Genomic DNA, 18,434 nt, shown 5'->3' on the forward strand with positions numbered 1-18,434 from the left:
GGAAGAACTTTACACAACCAAGGTGTTTGATGAAATCTCCCCTTAACAACCTACTCATGAGATATGAGTATTCAGAATCTTTTCGTTGGGCAGTTTTTTCAATTGCTTTTTTCCCTTCTCAGTGTGTAATCTTGAGCTTAACGTTGTCTAATACTCATATTTTTAGAATGTAATTGAGGATTCTCAGAATTACTCTTGGGATTTTCTCTTTTGCTAATTTGGAGAATAACAACAGATATGTCTATTATGTCTGCTTCTCTTCTTCCCCCACTTTGGACTAAAGACATTATTAAAATCCTTATTTAGTCAAAGCAGTTATAATGATACTAAATAATAATAATAATAAAATGACAAATTAAATAAGGTAAGTAATAGTTGGACTTTGCTTAAAGGCCGTAAGTTCCTACTAAGTAATAGGATGTTGTATGTGAACTTTTCCCCTCTGCTTCCAATATCTGCTGTCTTTTTTACTGTCTAAAATTTTAAACAGCTAAAGCTTCATTTTTTTGGTTAACTAATTGTATATGGTCTTTCCTCGTTGTTCCAAAATAATCATTGGAAGTGTATTTTTGTACATGTTTTGCTCTTTATTTTACTTTTACTATCTTTCTTTTTGCAATTTTGGAGTTGCCAATTGATAGGTATGATTTAAAATTTGGGAAGTGAAATGCTATTGCACTGCCGTATTATTCTGAAGAGCTATTACATTACGACATTATTCATGAACTTACAAATAATTTCTCTTATGTTTATTTTCTTCTGGTGTTTGATTGTCTTGTGATTTTGTGATGACCGCTTTATGATCCAGGTTCAGATATTAGCTATTAGAAAATCAGAAAGCCAGGTCTTCTAAAGTAAGAAAAGAAACATTTTACAAAAATAATAAAGAAGGTTGTTTGTATGGTGAGACATGGTCTTTCTGAAAATCTTGATCTTTTAGCCCAGTTGGTACAACAATGTCACAAGAAAGAGTGCTCAAGATGCGAGACTCTTCCTCAATTTTCATACAAGGTTAGTATGATGTATGCTAAAATTGTCTGTTTTTATATAGATATACAAGCGAACACCATAAGGTTTTTATCTTTAAAAAAATTATGTTTTACATGTGTGTGTGTACACCTTTCATAGAAGGGTCAGCACTATCGAAAAAATCATAAGCAAAATGTATATGTCGAGCTGCAAAGTTTGAATAAAGATTATGCTTAGACAAGATAGCCTATTTGAGAAAGAAGAGGAGAGAAACATAAGAAGCTTTGAAGGTAGTAAAACTTCAGATAGATCTTTCCTCTACCTTCTGGTACTTTAACGCAAGTAATAGAAGAACCTGAGTTGTATGGGTATATTTATCTTTCACTAAAAACATTTCACAAGTTTGAAATGGTACATCTGCTATGATAATTAATGGGTACCAAATGGTGATGGCCAAGAACCATGGTATGTTTTTTGTTGTTTTGCATCTTGCTCACTATTTTAGTTGAACATAGCAATGGTTAACTGGTATATGTGAAGAGCGGGGAGAAAATCTAATAAGAGTAATCAAATTCTATGAGTATTATAGCCTATATCTATAATATTTGATTCGTACATGGACGATTGGTTATTGTTATCTACAAAAAAAAATTGACACTTTTAGTTTACTTGATCACTTCATAACAAACCAAACAGTTGAGATGCTGACACAATTTCTACTAATTTCTGATATTTCATTCGTTTGAAGTTGTCAACTATTTCATTTATCTGAAGTTATCTACAAATTTGCACATTCTCTCTGTCAATTTTTTTCCTGAGTAAGACAGATGCATCTTTTGTTTTAAAGCTCCCTAATTTCATTTTTGCTGCCCTCTAACAGCTGATTGGCTTTTACTAGCTTTTTGAAGGTACCTCAAAATACCTCCTTGCTATGTTTTTTTTTGGAATAGCCAAGGTTGGCTAACAAGCCGTGGGTGTACTTGTATCTTTTGCACATCGTGGAGATATAGTATCTTATTAAGCAAAATGATGTGCACAAAAGATATTTTTCACATGTAATTAGAATGCTCAATTGTTTTGATTTGTTAGGAGTGTTTCTTTAGCCTATAGCTAGCTGTTTTCATTTTGAATGACATAGTGCACTCACAGATAGAAACTGCTATTTAGTGTAATAATAATAATAATAATAATAATAATAATAATATAATAGTGACCTAAGTGTAAAGACTGAATATTTTCCGGAATATGATACTTTATTAATGAATGCAAGAAATATATTAAATAGACTTATAGAGAAATAATAAGACTCCTAAAAGAACTAAACTAAAGTAATCTAAATAAATAATGATGACTGATATAGTAATGGAACATCTCAAATAAGCAAGGATTATTGAAACACTAATAGCGATTAAACTACTACCTAATGTATTTGTGATGCTCTAATACCCAGAAGCCTCGAGCATTTTGATATGGTTTGATATGATTTTCAGTTTCACACCACAAATTTGACAATGTTGGGCCCGTATGTTCCTTCTAGTTTAATAACAATGGTTAAGAAATTAAATGATAAATAACACATTTTGTTTTTACAGAATTCCTAACAACATTATTGTTTACAGTAGAAGGATTTCATGAATTGGATTGGAAAAGGCTTTTGAAGCATCACATGCCAGATGGTTCATTCTTAACATCCATTTCTTCCACTGCCTTTGCATTTATGGAAACAAATGATCAAAATTGTTTGAGATATATGTCTTCAAAGGCTTGTTAAAAAAATAAGTAAATAATATTCTTTTCTCCCTCTCCACCATCATGGAAATACCAGATCCCACAACTAGTTATAAGTTTTAGAGGAATTCAAAATTTAAACGTAAAGTGAATTGGAATAGAATTGAGTATTTCATGTTTGTTATCATTTGTGTAATGTCCAAAGACTAACCCAACACCATATAAATAAAACCAAGTTTTAGCACATCAAAAAAACAGTTTAGTTACTAGAGAATTGAGTCCCATAAACTCAACCCCAACCCAAAATGAATAATGCTTATGATTAACAAAAGAGTGTTGACCAAGAGTTTGTTCTAGAGGATTTTGCCCCAATCTTAGGGAATATCCAGTTAAATGTCCATGTGTCTGTCTACAAATGGGAGTATACTCAAATTCTATTAACCATTTCTCATGCTTAATTCACCAATTTCAACTCTTCTTCTCCGCCCCGTGTCACTGGACAACACAACAAATTTGAACTCTCGGGTGAGAAGCTTCCTCTTGGTCAATTATCATAAGATAACATGCTCATATCTACATTTTGATCTTGAGCAAATAGTAGATATTTTTCCCTTCAATTTGGTAGTGTTGTGGATGCTTGGGTTGATACTGGGCAGCCAAGTGATTCCTTGTCTTATGTGGCCGAGACACCTCACAGGTTTTCTAACATATTAGAAAGATATCCTTACGTGTGGAATCAGTCCTCTCAACAACTATTTGATAGTATGGTCCAAAGCATGCCACTCTTCCAAGGTGTTAGCTGAAAATCCCCAAGGAGAGGCAATTGGTATGCATTGTCAATTTGACTTGATGAGATCAACAAGAAGGAATTTGATAATTGCTTCTTCTTTTATACCATCAATGTTCGAAGGTGTCACCCATATGTTAGATAGCAGTCTTCAGTTGTGTCTCTCATTTAATGTGTTTCATGCGATACCAACAATGAAATTTGCAGAAAAATCTCTTGTTTTTTACATTAGAGTTTGAAGATGCTTTCAATCTTACTTTCTCTATATTCAGAGCTTATGACCATTCCACACTAGCATCAGTGTATTCACAAGTCTAAAATCATGGTTCTTATTTCAGATGCATACGACAATGCCTTCACGAAACTTCTTGATGTAGCATATGCTAGAGCTCGATAAGAATTTTTCAATGCGTGTCTCAGACAAGACACTCAAGTTCTTCCAGCTGAATCCAAGCTCCTTTAATTTGCTGGGACACACTTGATAGCCATTTGGGTGAGAACATTGCTATTGCCTGCTATGGCACCCCACCAGTCTGATCCCACGTGTTTGCAGGTTGAGAGCCACAACACTCTGGCATATTTGGCAGAAAACGTTGGCCATTATAAGCACGGAAATTGTTCTGATACTTCTGAGATTCTAATTGTTCTGAATTAGGGAGAATTTGTGGGATACTACTATGAATTAGATGTGTCCAGTTTTGGGAATTCAACTTGTACCTGTGAGTCATTTGTTGTTGCATAGCAATAATCAATGCATTTCTCTTGTTCGTGCAGTTTGATCATTTCTTATAGAAGAATTGAATTTTTCAAATCATCTTTATAGTTTAGATCACATATTGCCAGGGTAGAGGACAAGAAAATATGACATGCTAGTAAAGTTCATTGCCGTGTTTGAGGAGCTGGTTACGATTTGGTGCAATAATCTGCAGGTAACTTGATTTCGTAGTTTTTTTCTGAACCGCTTTGTTCATGGTACTGTAATTCTTCAGCAACAATAGCATGGGCACTCAAAGTTATCAATTTTGCCGTGCATGCTTTGTGTAAATAAATGGACCTTGTCTATGATTGAAAGTGAAATTTCATTACTTTCTACTGAAGCTAAATTGTTACTGTTGTATGTGAGTCTTCGATTTAGCTATCACTGATATTTTTGTTATAAGTTTGAGTTGTAGAATGTATGAGTGATATTTTTGTTATCCAAATGTGTCAATTGATATAATGGTTATTTTAGAAAAAAGAGTTCGGACTCCTCTAGAACAATCAAGGGACCAAGAAAATAGAGAGGTGAATATTCATTTAAAACCTCAAAATTAAGATAACTTGGAGTAGGATACTGACACTGAGAGACGAAAGCTAGGGGAGCAAATGGGATTAGATACCCCATAGTCCTAGCCGTAAACGATGGATACTAGGCACTGTATTACAATATTATTTGTGATGATGAAAATGAAAATACTACAAGACCCAAGTATTAATTAATCCGAGTTGAACCATAATGTAGAGAAATAGGTAGGTAGACCAAAAAACAGGCAAGAGAGAGCTCACAAAAGTTGGGACTTAATTTGGCGGAAAGCCAACACCATGGTAGAACAACAAACTCAACCTCCTTCTCCCTGACCAAAACAAACAAAAAGAATTACTATTAAATAAATTATAGTAGGAGGAGAATAAAAAATTAAATGTAAGTGACATCACCTTTTTTTCCAACTTATTATTACTTGTCCTCGTCACTTGAAGCTTCAGATTCAGTTGCATCAGTAAACTCATCTTGTTGTGATTTTAAAGGATCAACAAAGTCTTTCAATTTCTCAACATCAATGGGCTCCTCTGATGAACTAACATCTTCTATTGCCCTTAACCCAACATTGGACGAAGATCCTGAACCACTAGAGTCTGCAGAGCCATCTCCAATAATAACAACATCATCATCAGAATCAGATATTTCCTGGATGGACTCACAAGTGAACTTCTTCTTACCACTATCCACCTTTTTTTCCATTTTTGACTTCTCACCTCCCCCAAAACATGTGTTTTTTTCTTCAAACTTAATTATTTTCCTCCTAGTGTTACCATTTTGAGTCGACTTGTTCCTCTTACCACTGTCCACCTTCTTTTTACCCGTTTTTGGCTTCTCACCTCCCACAATACATGTGTTTTTTTCTTCCAACTTAGTTGTTTTCCTCCTAGTGTTACCATCTTCAGTCGACTTGTTCCTCTCCTCAATAAACTCGAGACAATATTTTAAAAATTGTTGTCTAGTCCTCCTCCTTGGAACAGAGGACCCATCGCCTGAATCCATATTCCACCTAACTCAAAATACACAACCTTGAATAAAGAAGACAGATGGATTCTTCAAACTGTAAAAACAGAGGAATTTGAAGTGTTTATTGTTTTACAGCTATAAATAATAATGAATGGGGTACTCCACTAGAAAATAAAAATCCAATTACTAATAATGGTAGGTTACAGTGTAGGTTAATCAGTTTTGGTGGCCTTATACACTTCTTATCTAGGGAAACTAAATTAGAACTGTGTGGAAGATGAAAGGTTGCTTTTATGGGTTTGCTTCACCTCCATTGGTTGGTGGCTAAATTCATACTCCTCCGTTTCAAAAATAATTACCTAGTTTGACTTGAAATGAGTTTAAGAAAAAAAAGAAATTAATTTTGTAATTATAAATTAAAGCTATGTTAAATATATCAAAATATTGTTTAATTTTATGACTTGAAACATTTCATTTGGAAAGTTGAAGTTAAAGTATTGCCAAAAAGAGGCAGATTAAAAAGAAAACGAATATTTTTTAAGGGATAAAATACTTGTTATTGATTTTTGGTTAGCCATTTTTAATGATTCGATTTTCTATTTAACTGATAAAAAATATTTTTGACGGATCCAAACACCACACCATAGTTATCATAAAAGAATGTGTTTGGATACAATTTGGTCTTTTTGCAATCTTTTCTGATTTGAACAAGAGATATGCTGACGAGGCACTACACTGAGCTCTGCCTGTCGTCTACTGCCTATGTAGAATGAAACGCAACCACGTGCTATTGAATTGGCTAAACAGTATCATTGACGTTTCTTATTCACAAATTACGAAATAAGAAATTTTAATGATACTAATACTATATATATATATATATATATATACTAGTAAAGAAAGCCCGGGCGCTGCCCGGGCCCAACATTAATAAATTTATATTGTTACTCTCTCCGTCTCATATTAGATAAGAATCTTACTAAAAATATTTTTTTCATATTATTTGAGCACTTATTAAATTAGGATATAATTAATTAATTCTTTTCCATTTTACTCATACAATTAATATGATCATTCCTATATTATATGTGTATTTTTTGTAACTCATTTCAATGTGCATTGATATAAACAAAGGGCAAAATGGTGAAGTCTTCCAATGTATTAATGATTTCTTAATTACCGTGTAAAGTTGGAAGTGCCCATCTAATATGTATTATTATAAAATTAGTAAAGATTGTTATAATATATTTTGCTCATAAGTGAGCTAATATAGAAACTTATTTGTCATTTGTCTTTTTAATTTCAATTTTAAATAGCAAATAAATGTAGCGATAAGATTGAGGGTAGAAATGAAGCATATCTTTCTAAATTTAAGTAAAAATAAACAGAGTAGAAGTAACATTAGGGTTATCGATAGGACGATTCATTCGGTTATTTTTTTAAAATTATATCATTCAATTTTTCGGCTATTTTATAATGTATAACCAAAATTTAAATTTTAAAATCATCCCAATCCTAATTTATGTGACAGAAGCAGTACAAAAATTAGTCTTTTTTTTGTTGTCTTGTAGATATTTTAAGTTATTATTTATTGTAAATTATAGTACTTTTTATTAAAGATTTTAATAACATATGTTACTTTTTATGTTTGAGAGTTAAACCAACTTTTTTTTATATGTCTTTTAATTTTATATGTGTTTTGTCCTTTTCCATTTTGAAAAACCAATACTCTCTCCATTTTATTTTATATGTCATTTCTTTTTATAAATATATTGGATATTCCCTCTTCTTATTGGAACACATGTTGACTTGTGGTGAATACTTATTCCCTCTTCTTATATAGTAATATATATATATATATATATATATTGATTTAATATCAATTAAATGAAATTATCAGTTTTAATAATATCAATATAGTGTATATATACTGATTTAATATTAATTAAGTGAAATTATCAGTCTTAATTAGGAGTGTTTGCGGGTCGGTTTAGACCGATTATTGGTCAAAATCAAATCAACTTAATCGATTTTAAAATTATTTAAATCAAATCAAATCAAATACAATATACATTTATCGATTTGGTGGGTATTGATTTCGATTTAGTTTGGTTTGATTGTTCAGTTATTAACCATACAAAAAAAAAAAAGTTATAATGACTGAAATTACTGAACTTTCAATCACTGAATTTACTTTGAATAAAGTTTTAAAATTCACAATTTTGGCCTAGAAGGAACAGACAATAATATTTTCAATCCCACAAAATATCATACTCGTATACATTAAATCAATAAGATAAATGTTTTCACCTCGGATATTTTTGTTTCCAATAAGTAAATTATAAAAAAAAAATTATGAAAACATATATAAGATCTTTAAAATTGTTTATTAAAATAATATATTAAGTATGTATATTAATAAAATATATCTATATAATTTATCGGTTTGATTCACATATTTCTTCGATTTTTTCAAATAAAATCATAACCAAACAAAAGACTATCGATTTTAAAAAATTTAAAACCAAATCAAACCAAACCCAAATAAAATCGATTTGTGTTATCGATTTTTAGCCAAATTGTGAACACTCCTAGCCTTAAGGATATATATATTGATTTAGTATCAGTTAAATGAAATTATCAGTCTTAATGATATCAATATAGTAGTTAAGCGAAATTAGTTGAGGAGGTATATAGTGTAATTATTTAGTGGGGTATAATGTAAGGGGTATATATTCGGAATTATTTTGTTCTTATGCGTATTTGCTTAATTTCTCCATATATATATACTAGAAAAGGGGAAGCCCGTGCAAAATCATCATTATTTGAAATTCATAATGTTTATTTATGGTACTTTTATTTTTTCTTAAATTTAATGATATTTGTTTTCTTTCTAATCATAATAATATTAACGATCTAACATTAATATTAAAAATAAAAGGTAATGGTTTACGTCATATAGAGCCTCATAAGTTGTCCATATATTTCACTTAGACACCTCAATTAAGTCTTGTACATGTTGAACACCTTATATATTTAAAAGTGATTCATATTAGACACAAAAAGATGACATGGCAAAAAAAAAGTGTATTTCATCTTCCTTAAGCCCGTAAAATATTTAGAATTTTTTTTTCTTTTCGACTTACACCTAATTAGTAAATAATAATTATTATTATTAATTTTTAAAAAAGGAAGGAATATCTTTTGTCTTTCTGCAACTATTCATTCCATTATTCTTTCCACACACCCCACCCCTTCACCTCTCTCTTACTCACTCTTTCCAATTCTCTAATTCTTTTCTGCTTTTTCCCTTCATTATTTTTTCATGTAGATTTAATTGAAGTCTCAAATAATTCAATAAAGCTCCATTATTTTCATTGAAAATAATATTCCAGCGAGTAGGGATGGTAATGGGGTGGGTGGGTTTAACGCAATGCGGGGAAGGGCCAGTGGGATGCGGGAACTTTTTACATATTATAAGAATAATAGAACATTATTTATTAAGATATTTTTTAAAGCTACTAAAATATTTAAGATAGTAAATGAAAATAGTTCAATAAAAAATAATACAATTTCTTACATGTTTCCAATTGACTTCTAAAAAATAAAATTTTAAGTCATTATCCTATTAAATTAATACAACTTAATGAAAAAAATTATTTTTATGCATTTTCTTTTTAATATCAAACTTAACAAAAAAAGAAAATATTAAAAAAGTTATGCAGGGCGGGTTCATGGGGGCGGGGTGGGTTGAAAATGAAAAAAGTTGTTATGCGGGGCGGGGCAGATTAAAAATTATGCTGGCTAAACTCAACCCGCCCCACCCCCGCCCCATTGCCATCCCTACTAGTGAGGTTGATTATTTTTTCTCGACAATTTTTTTCTTGTAATTGTAATAAATGATTACTAGTGGAAAGAAGATGAAGACAACGGGTGGAGATTTTAGCATTATTAGATTGAAAGGTGACTAATAGGTTAGCTTAGATAGACAACAATGGTATATTATCGGCGCCGATGAAAGGAATGAGATTTGAGAATTAAAGGGGTGGTGATGGTTTACTGACGGTTGAAGCATAGCCCATTAGAAATGAAAGTAAGGTTCGACGGAGAAGAAGAAGAAGAAGAAGAAGAAGAAGAAGAAGAAGAAGAAGAGTAGAGGCAATGATGTACTGGTTACTGAGGCACAATGAAAAGGGAAATAAGTTCGTCGGAAAAAAGAAGAAGAGGAAGGGTGGAGTGGGGTGGGGGTGGGTTAATTTAAACTTTTTTTTTTGTTTTCTTAAAATTCCTTTGGTATTATTTGAATAGAGTTTATAAAAAAATTAATTCAATTGCCCCATGTCATCATTGCATTGGTCTATTTTCTATGTATATACGTTTGAGATGCACGCATGTTTGTATTTTTGTTAATTATCATTTTGTGTCAAATAGGTATAAATTTGTTAAGATTTAAGTGTCTGATATTGGAATCAAATGGACTCCTTAACTCCTATTAGTAGTAATTATTAAAGTCAAGATTTAAACCTTTTTTAGAAATTGATTTAGGAATAAACAAAAGGGTAATACAGAAAAATATGGTTCAAATTTTGTACTTAATATGTGTGCATTACCTTAGAAATTTAGTTAATATGGAATAGAGGGAGTATCTTATAAGAGTGAGTTCAAAGTGTCAAAGTGGGCAGCAGGTCAACATGCCTTCTTTGGCACTTCAAGGGCATTTCCGTAATCTTTTTGACAGTTTTTCTACTTTAGTTTGTTTGTCTTATTTTTTAGTTTTTTATATATTTAAAAATTGTGTATAAATATTGAAAATCATAATAACTAACAACTTAAAATATTTTTAAAAACATAAAAAAATACTCTTGAAATTAATTTATCAACGCCACATAAAATGGGACAAAAAATAACATGATTATTTGAAAACTGCGTAAAAAGTATTGTAAATCTCAATAATTAAGAACTTGATTTTTTTTAAAAACATATAAAAAAAATTGATCTGTAATGACTTGTTAGGTCATTTTGAGCATTAGTCCTCTCTCTTTCATAAAAAGATTCCGTAAATTTTAAATGAGAATTTTAAACTATTAGCTTAACTACGGTAAATTAATTGACGGATATTCTTTTAAATAATTAATTTAGTTGGTGGGTAAAATCCATTATTTTTTTAATACTCTATACCACTTGACCCATGTGTTCAATAAGTTAGTGAGATTATCATTTTTAGTACATTTTTGTTTTAGAAAAGAAAATAAAGGAAGGAAGAAGTGTGTGTTTGGTATGAAGGAAAATGTCTTCTTGGAAAACAAGTAGGTTTCTAACTTATTTTCTCATGTTTGGTTAGTGAATAGAAAATATTTCTTAATGTTTGGTTGGTAAAATGAAAAATATTTTTTAGAAAATAACTTTTATTTTTTGCTTGAGACTAAAAAATGTTCTTTAGGAAAACAATTTCTTATCTGAAAATCAACCCCAATAATTAATCTGGTACCTGACTCCGACACCAAAACTTGGATATGATCCAGATGACCGTTCCAAAATCTGACCCTGAGATCTGACCCAAGACCTAACCCTGACTTTTGACCCAAAACCTGAGCCAGGATTTTTGTTTTCCTAAAACAATTTTTTTTTAAAAAAAATTAACTAGGTCGTGGGAGGGGTGGGGGTAGGGGTGAGGATGCATAAAAATGAAATTATTTTAAAATTTGAAATACTTTATTTTTTAAAAAAAATTATGGGGGTGGCACGGGAGGGGAGGGGGGTTGGGGCTAAGGGGGGTGCTGTAAAAAATGAAAAAAAAATTGAAATATTTCCCAAAAACAATTTTTTTTTTATGGGAATGGCTTGGGTGCGGGTAGTAGGGGTGGGGTAGGGGTAGCTAGGGAGGTGTCTGGGTGTAAGGGGTGGCGTAAACATGAAAAAAAATTGAAATTTGAAATATTTTCCAAAAGAATTTTTTTTAAAAAAAAAAATTGACGGGAATGACCTGGATGGCGGGCTGGGATGGAGGTGGCATAAAAATGAAATTTTTTAGAATTTGAAATATTTTTCAAAAAATAACTTTTTAAAAAAAAATATTGATGGGGTTGGCGGGGGAAGGGGGTGGCATAAAAAATATTAAATTTGAAATATTTTTTAAAAGCAATTTTTTGGGAGTGGGAGGTGGGGGTAGGATTAGGGGTGGAAGGGTTTGAGTGGGGTAAAAAAATCTTAAAATTTGAAACATTTTACAAAAATAATTTTTAACTTTTTTTTTGCTTTTTGTTTGAGGGGTGGGGGGAGGGGGAAATGTTTTCCTCCATACAAACAAACCCGAAATTACATGTGCAGAGTAGGGTTTTCGTTCTTTGGTTTTTTCTTCTTTCCCTCCTTTAGTGTGGAGTAGTGTCTTTTTATAGATGTTCAGAAATAATAGTGGCCAAACGTGGAAGAATACTAGTGGTCAAACGTGGCCGACGCACTAAGATAGTGGGATAAAAAGTAGTGGCCTAAACTTGGCCAACACCTTTGAAGATCATATATTTGGGCCCCATCGTCACATGCATTATTATCACTTATTGACACGGACTTTGACGCGTGCTTATCAGTTTTTTCCTCCTTAGAGGATAGTGATAAAGTAAGCACTCACATGACAAATGTGGACATACCCATATGACACACTTTTATTCCTACTTTAGTTTATTGTCTTTGCCTTGTTTTGTCTTGTTCGTCTTCAGGTATCAGTTCGTCTTCAGGTATCAAGATTGTGCAGAGCTATGGAATCAAAACTCATTCCTGAATCATCATCTTCATTAGGATCTTGAGCATCTTGATAATATGAATGTTCTCCATAGTCTTCTCCTCCGGAACTTAGGAATCTGGTTATATTATTACCAGAAGTGTCTCTCCTTGAGCTTGTATTAGTTCTGTTTCGTTCTGTATTTATACGTTCTATATCTGGTACCAGTCTGTCTCCACTTAGATCTGGATTTTGTGTAGTAATTACATGTTTATCCTATCTTTATTGGAAAAACTTTTCTAAAGTCTTTTTTATTATGCTCTCTATTTTATCATATTTTTTCTTTTTATGGAGCATAGTTTTCTTTGTTATTGTCTCTACCTGAGTAAATGATCTCGGTAACCTTCGTCTTGATGAAGAACCTTCATCATCACTTTTTAGCAAAGTGACAGCCATAAACGGGTTTGAGGTGTCTTTACCGGCTACCGTTTGAATCGGACTAGCTGTATCTTTATTATCTGATATATATATATATATATATATAGATAAAGATGCATATGAATTGTGTTTCTGATTTCTGGGAGTGGCAACAATTTTTTGGGGGTTGGGGAGACAGTTCTGTATTGGGTAAGAATGGATTAGATGAACAGAGGGTATAGAATTAATAAATTGATAATTTTGAATTTGTAGTTTTTGCAGCGATTAACGTATCATCTTACATTTTGCGTTGACATTTCCTTCTTTTCCAGTTCATTCTTATAATTATCACATTGTGATTGAAGTTAGGCATATTGAGACACCTAATTAATCATTATGGGGTCGTTTGGTACAAAAATGAGTAATGCAGGGATTAGTAACGCAGGGATTAATAATGCAGGGATTAGTAATGCAGGGATTAGCAATGCAGGGATTATTTTTTATCCAGTGTTTGGTTTATTGCTTATTCAAATCTTGTGTTTGGCTTAGAACTCTTAAAAAAGAACTTTTTTCCAATTTTACCCTTGAATTATTATGTTATCTATTTCATGTAATTACCATATTTATTACGTTTAAAACTTGAATACGAAGTGCTTAACAAATTTAATTCACTTGAGAAAGTCTCAAGTCATAAACAAGAAGACGTTATTTTAAGTACCCCGACCAAGGCGTACCTCCCTCCTCTCTTAAGAAAACAAGAAAATATAAAATAAAACTAATGTTCAAGTAGTGTGGACAGCAGCAGAAGTTTCTAATGTTAAAAGAAATATAGTTTGATCACAGCTTCATATAAAGTTAGTAAAATTAAGCAACATGAGCAAGCCACCTAAAGCTTTCCTGCTACATAGTCTCTATCCCAAATATTGAACATTGTAAAACTTCAAACATTTTCTTTGCCAATCTATCATAGACAATGCTGCATAATCCAAAGACGAACCCCTTTATTGCAGGTTTGAGGTTTCTTTCAACTGTTTCAAGCGAATCCAAAGTCTAGTTTTGGCTGCACATCAAAGTGCCAGTTTTGTCCGAAAGGACTGTATGAACCTACCCCAACTCCTCATTTAAGTTCCTGTCTCATCATCGTACATACTGGTATCCTGATTTATGAATGATGCATGTAGGACTTCCGCGACTTCAATAAAGATATAGAGCGATATGGAAATTAAATAACCACACAAAATAAGTGCAGTGAGCAAATACTGAAGGCCAGACAACTCAGTCTCACTTATATCAGCTTGACTTTGAAGTGAAGCACAACAAAGGAAAAGAAGCAAAAGAAAGAATATACATATCGAAAATCCATTCATTTCACATTTCAGTATATACTAAGAAAAGGAGAAGCGAGAATCATGTACATCAATTGACAAAAGCAAGCCAAATAAACACATTTACATACATCATTTGAGTTTATCACAAGTGACACCACATTCAAGTTTTTCCATAGATTCTAGTTACACAAAAGCTATGGTCCTCGTGTCCGTCTTACGCCAATCATTTTCAATATAGGACATAATTTGAGGTATCAGAAAGTGACACTACACTCAAATATTTAAAGGTCTTCAATTAAGCAAAACTAGCAAAATGAACTTTCCACTTATCTTGCAGTCTACCATACTTTAAAGTTTATCATTGATGATCATAAACATCATAGTTTGACGCTCAAGTTCACCCATGCGTATAAATAATTCCATCTTTTTGACGTCATCACAAAGAACCATTGTTGCTTTGATGCGTTGCTCTGTGGAGTACAAGTCAAATATAGGGAATTCAATGATGGAATAAATTTGATCACGAAGATCAGATTGGTCACGATTTCCAATCTTGTCAATTAAGGAACCCATTCGTTTGTCTTGACTGTCAGTAAAGTTTTTTATAACCTCAACCATACCCTTAAGAAATATCTCAGAATCATTCTCCAGGATCTTTTTTCTTTTCTTGCATTTCTCCTTTTCATTGACATTAGACGACCTTTTGGTATACTCACCTTGTTTATTGGTTTGTTGAGATCCAGCTTCTTCAGGTTCAAATGCTCCAGCATTTTCATTTTGAGATGCTTCAGGAAATGTAGTAGCTCCAGTAGCATTTCCAGCTTCTCCCGTAGTCACATTAGGTCTATGACTAGAACCAACTTCTTCATCGCCATCAAGATCAATAGGAAATCCCAAACTCATATCGTTAAACAGTACTGAGGATTGACTCATTTGAATTTCCTCAACAGCATCTACTGGGCCTTCTGCAAACTCCCCTGTTGCTCTATCCTTGCCAAAGATTTCCTCCTAATCCACAAACATCGGCCATTTTTTCTTATTCATGTTTTTGGCATTTGGATCAACCTAGAAAATAATCACAAAATAAAACAAAGTGATATAATATTACTCAGTTAATAACTCTTTCAGAGAACACATATATAAATACATAACTATAATCATGAACAACTAAAAAGCTCTCTAAGTTGTGCAATCGGTATCTTTGAAATCTAAATTTATTGGACATAACTTTTCAGTATTCAAGCTAAAAGACTTATTAATGCTCACTGTAGCAGCTATGTTTGGGTTGACACTAATTCATATCGAGAAAGGCTTTGGTGGCCCGGGACAGGGTGTGCACTCCCAAAACAATAGTTGACTTGAACCTTACCAACATTCAACTCTGGAACAAGACAAATATAGACGAGATTGGTGGGTAGTTATCCCCTATCAATGTTTATAGTTGAGGGCAAATCGAGGATTACCCGCAACCTTTGTCCATAAATTTAGAACACAAGGAGTGTAAAGTCTGAAACAAGATCATTCATTTGTTTATCCGTGAGAACACGAGGCTAGTATGATGGATATTATTGAAGTGGATGCAGAAGCACGCTTACTTTTCTAGTGATAGTCGTGGACAGTCCACATGAAACATATTCAACAAATTCACTCCCTAGTGAAGAAGTGCAGATCTAAACAATTAAAAGCATCAGGCAAATAGTGTAAAAAATTATAATAACTTTAATAAAGTATTAATTACCTTTAGGAAGTCATCCCAAAATTTGGGATCATCAACTATTATAGCTCCATCACCGTATTGAAATCCCAATCCACTTCGACTCTTTAGCATAGTTATACTTGCATAGCATCTCTTCCAATATCTTATTCTAGATAAGACATGTGGTTCACCTTTCAATCCGTTGTTAGGATGATGTTCACATAAATAACATTCTAATTCCTTTAGGTATCCTGGCTTGAAAGTTCCATTATCACCTCTCTAACCATTAACACATAACTTTTTTAATCCATCTATAAGAGTTCGTTCTTCTGCTGCAGTCCATGTCCTTCTAGTCAAAGGAGTTGAATTTCTTGATCTTTTTGATGCGTGGGAAGATGTTTGACTGCTCATTTTGCCTTTATATTCTTGTGGAATAGATTATAAAAATAAATAGAAAGAAAATTATAATGATAATAACAATAATGCACACATTAAATAGTTGAACAAATCTATAACCTTGTCATGAACTTAAGAACTGATTCTAGAAACACTTTATATAATAAAAAAAAAATGTAGGAGAAACTGATATATTCAGGAAGTGGTTGGCTCTCCAGATTAGTAGCTTAAAAGATATTGCATTCAACAGGTGGTCGTGCAAATATTCACAAGTGGAATTATGTCGAGAAACTGACTAGCTTCATGTGGATACATTGTCTACAATACATAGGTAAATCCCTTTCTCTATATCCTTTTATGTAGACGTTATCAATTTGTTCCTTTCTCTAATGACCATCTTCATGGTTGCTGGAAATCAAATATAGGAAGAGCAATACTAATTCCTTTCTCTCTATATGCATATTTATCATTTAGTTTTCTTTTCCTCTATTAGCTTTCAAAAATTATAATCTGCACTAGTGTTGCAGGGTTCTTTTAGCTTTAGGAGATTGGAGTTGTAAAATAAAGTCAAATTTTACTAGTAGAGGAAGTGATGAAGAGTAATAATTATAACATATTAAGAAAACCACAAATTTCATAATAACATATGCCAAAAGTTACAAAAAGGATTCAAGACTCCCAATTAACTTGTATAAGATCACTAGATCACTGAAACAGAGGAGAGATTCTAACTTTTGATATAAGGTTGACCTTAAAAGCCCAAGTTAGCTAAATTCATCGCAAAAAAAAAAACTTAACATGTCATCACTGATTAGATCTTGCATTCCACATTGATTGAGCCAACTCATCCCTCCAAGTGGTCCACTCTTCAGACGATTCAACAACATCAATATGTTCAGGTTGATTCTCAACTTGTTCTTCCATATCCATGTCTAAAGGATCCACATCCATCTCTCTACGGATATAGTTGTGAATCAAACAACAAGCACTTATAATTCTGTTATGAACTTTAATAGAGTACCACGAAGAGCTCCTAAGAATTCCCCAACGCCCTTTCAAGAGACCAAACGCCCTTTCGATAACATTACGAGCCCTAGCATGCTTCATATTAAAAAGTTCTTCTCGACATCGAGGTGGGGGGTTGTCACCTTGCCAATCCCTTAACCAATATCTATACCCTCGGTAAGGTGAAAGAAAACCTTTTCCATTTGTATATCCTCCATCACATAAATAATAATTACCTATAATATAAACATAAAATTTAGTTACCTTTTTATTCTTTTCATGTACAGTTACCTTCTCAAAAAAATAAATACATCATTCTTTTTGTGTTCTTATATGCATATATACATGGCATACCCTCAGGAATTTTTAAACCATTGCGCCGCACTACAGCGTCTCGTAATACACGACCATCAGCAGTTGATCCTTCCCAACCAGGTAACACATAAGTAAAATTGAGATTTCTATCACAAACTCCCAATACATTAGTAGTTATATCTCCCTTCCTTGTCCTGTATCTTGGTTTGTACTCAGATGGAACTCTAATGTGAATATAAGTACCATCTAGTGCACCTAAACAACCCTATAAAAAATATAGAGTTATCTCGCACTAAAACGAAGTCTTAGTAAAATTACATTATTTAGTCTTATACAAATGCTAAATTAAAAATCTCACCTACCTTAAACCATTTCCATCGATCTTCAATCTCATCTTCAAGGATCGGTTTAGGATTGACAAGGAACAATGAAGTTAGTTTGAGTATAGCTCTCAAGCATTCATTAAAAGCTTGACTTACGCTCCATCCAGATCTAATATAATCGACCTTGATAGATCTATTCTTCTCGTGATGAGCCAAGATGTTTAAGAACATTGCTAGCTTTTCACTACTTGACATATATTTACCATCAGTCAAACCTCCGACATCCTTAGTTAATAGAACTAAATTATGAAAGGCATTTCTATCCATTCTTAACTTGTCGATACATACAATGTCACTATCATTTATGATACAATTTAAGTGAGAAATAACTTTTGGTATTCAGACACTCATACGGTACCTAATCTCATGCACATTTCTGTATTGCCTTCTTAGTGAATGACCATGAATAGCCATAAAAAGGCAAATAAGGAC

The 18,434-nt window shown here is 32.4% G+C and overlaps 3 protein-coding genes across 3 annotated transcripts in view; 1 reads left to right on the forward strand and 2 right to left on the reverse strand.

Annotated features, from left to right (window-relative positions):
• LOC125837709 (acetyl-CoA acetyltransferase, cytosolic 1) overlaps nucleotides 1-18,434 on the forward strand; it is a 392,637-nt gene that overhangs the window by 333,645 nt on the left and 40,558 nt on the right. The window lies entirely within an intron of this gene.
• Nucleotides 14,401-16,047, reverse strand: LOC125837713 (uncharacterized). The gene is made up of 2 exons (XM_049516787.1): nucleotides 15,946-16,047; nucleotides 14,401-15,272 (listed from the first exon to the last, which is right to left on the reverse strand). Exon 2 carries the CDS (start codon nucleotides 15,138-15,140, stop codon nucleotides 14,556-14,558), a length of 585 nt encoding a protein of 194 aa, XP_049372744.1. The 5' UTR covers nucleotides 15,141-15,272; nucleotides 15,946-16,047; the 3' UTR covers nucleotides 14,401-14,555.
• Nucleotides 17,104-18,269, reverse strand: LOC125837730 (protein ALP1-like). Its single transcript, XM_049516807.1, has 3 exons — nucleotides 17,982-18,269; nucleotides 17,659-17,884; nucleotides 17,104-17,540 (listed from the first exon to the last, which is right to left on the reverse strand). Exons 1-3 carry the CDS (start codon nucleotides 18,267-18,269, stop codon nucleotides 17,104-17,106), a joined length of 951 nt encoding a protein of 316 aa, XP_049372764.1.

Source organism: Solanum verrucosum, unplaced genomic scaffold (assembly GCF_900185275.1).
Source record: "Solanum verrucosum unplaced genomic scaffold, falcon-dt-bn FXZP01000029.1, whole genome shotgun sequence".
Taxonomy (NCBI): Eukaryota; Viridiplantae; Streptophyta; class Magnoliopsida; order Solanales; family Solanaceae; genus Solanum; species Solanum verrucosum.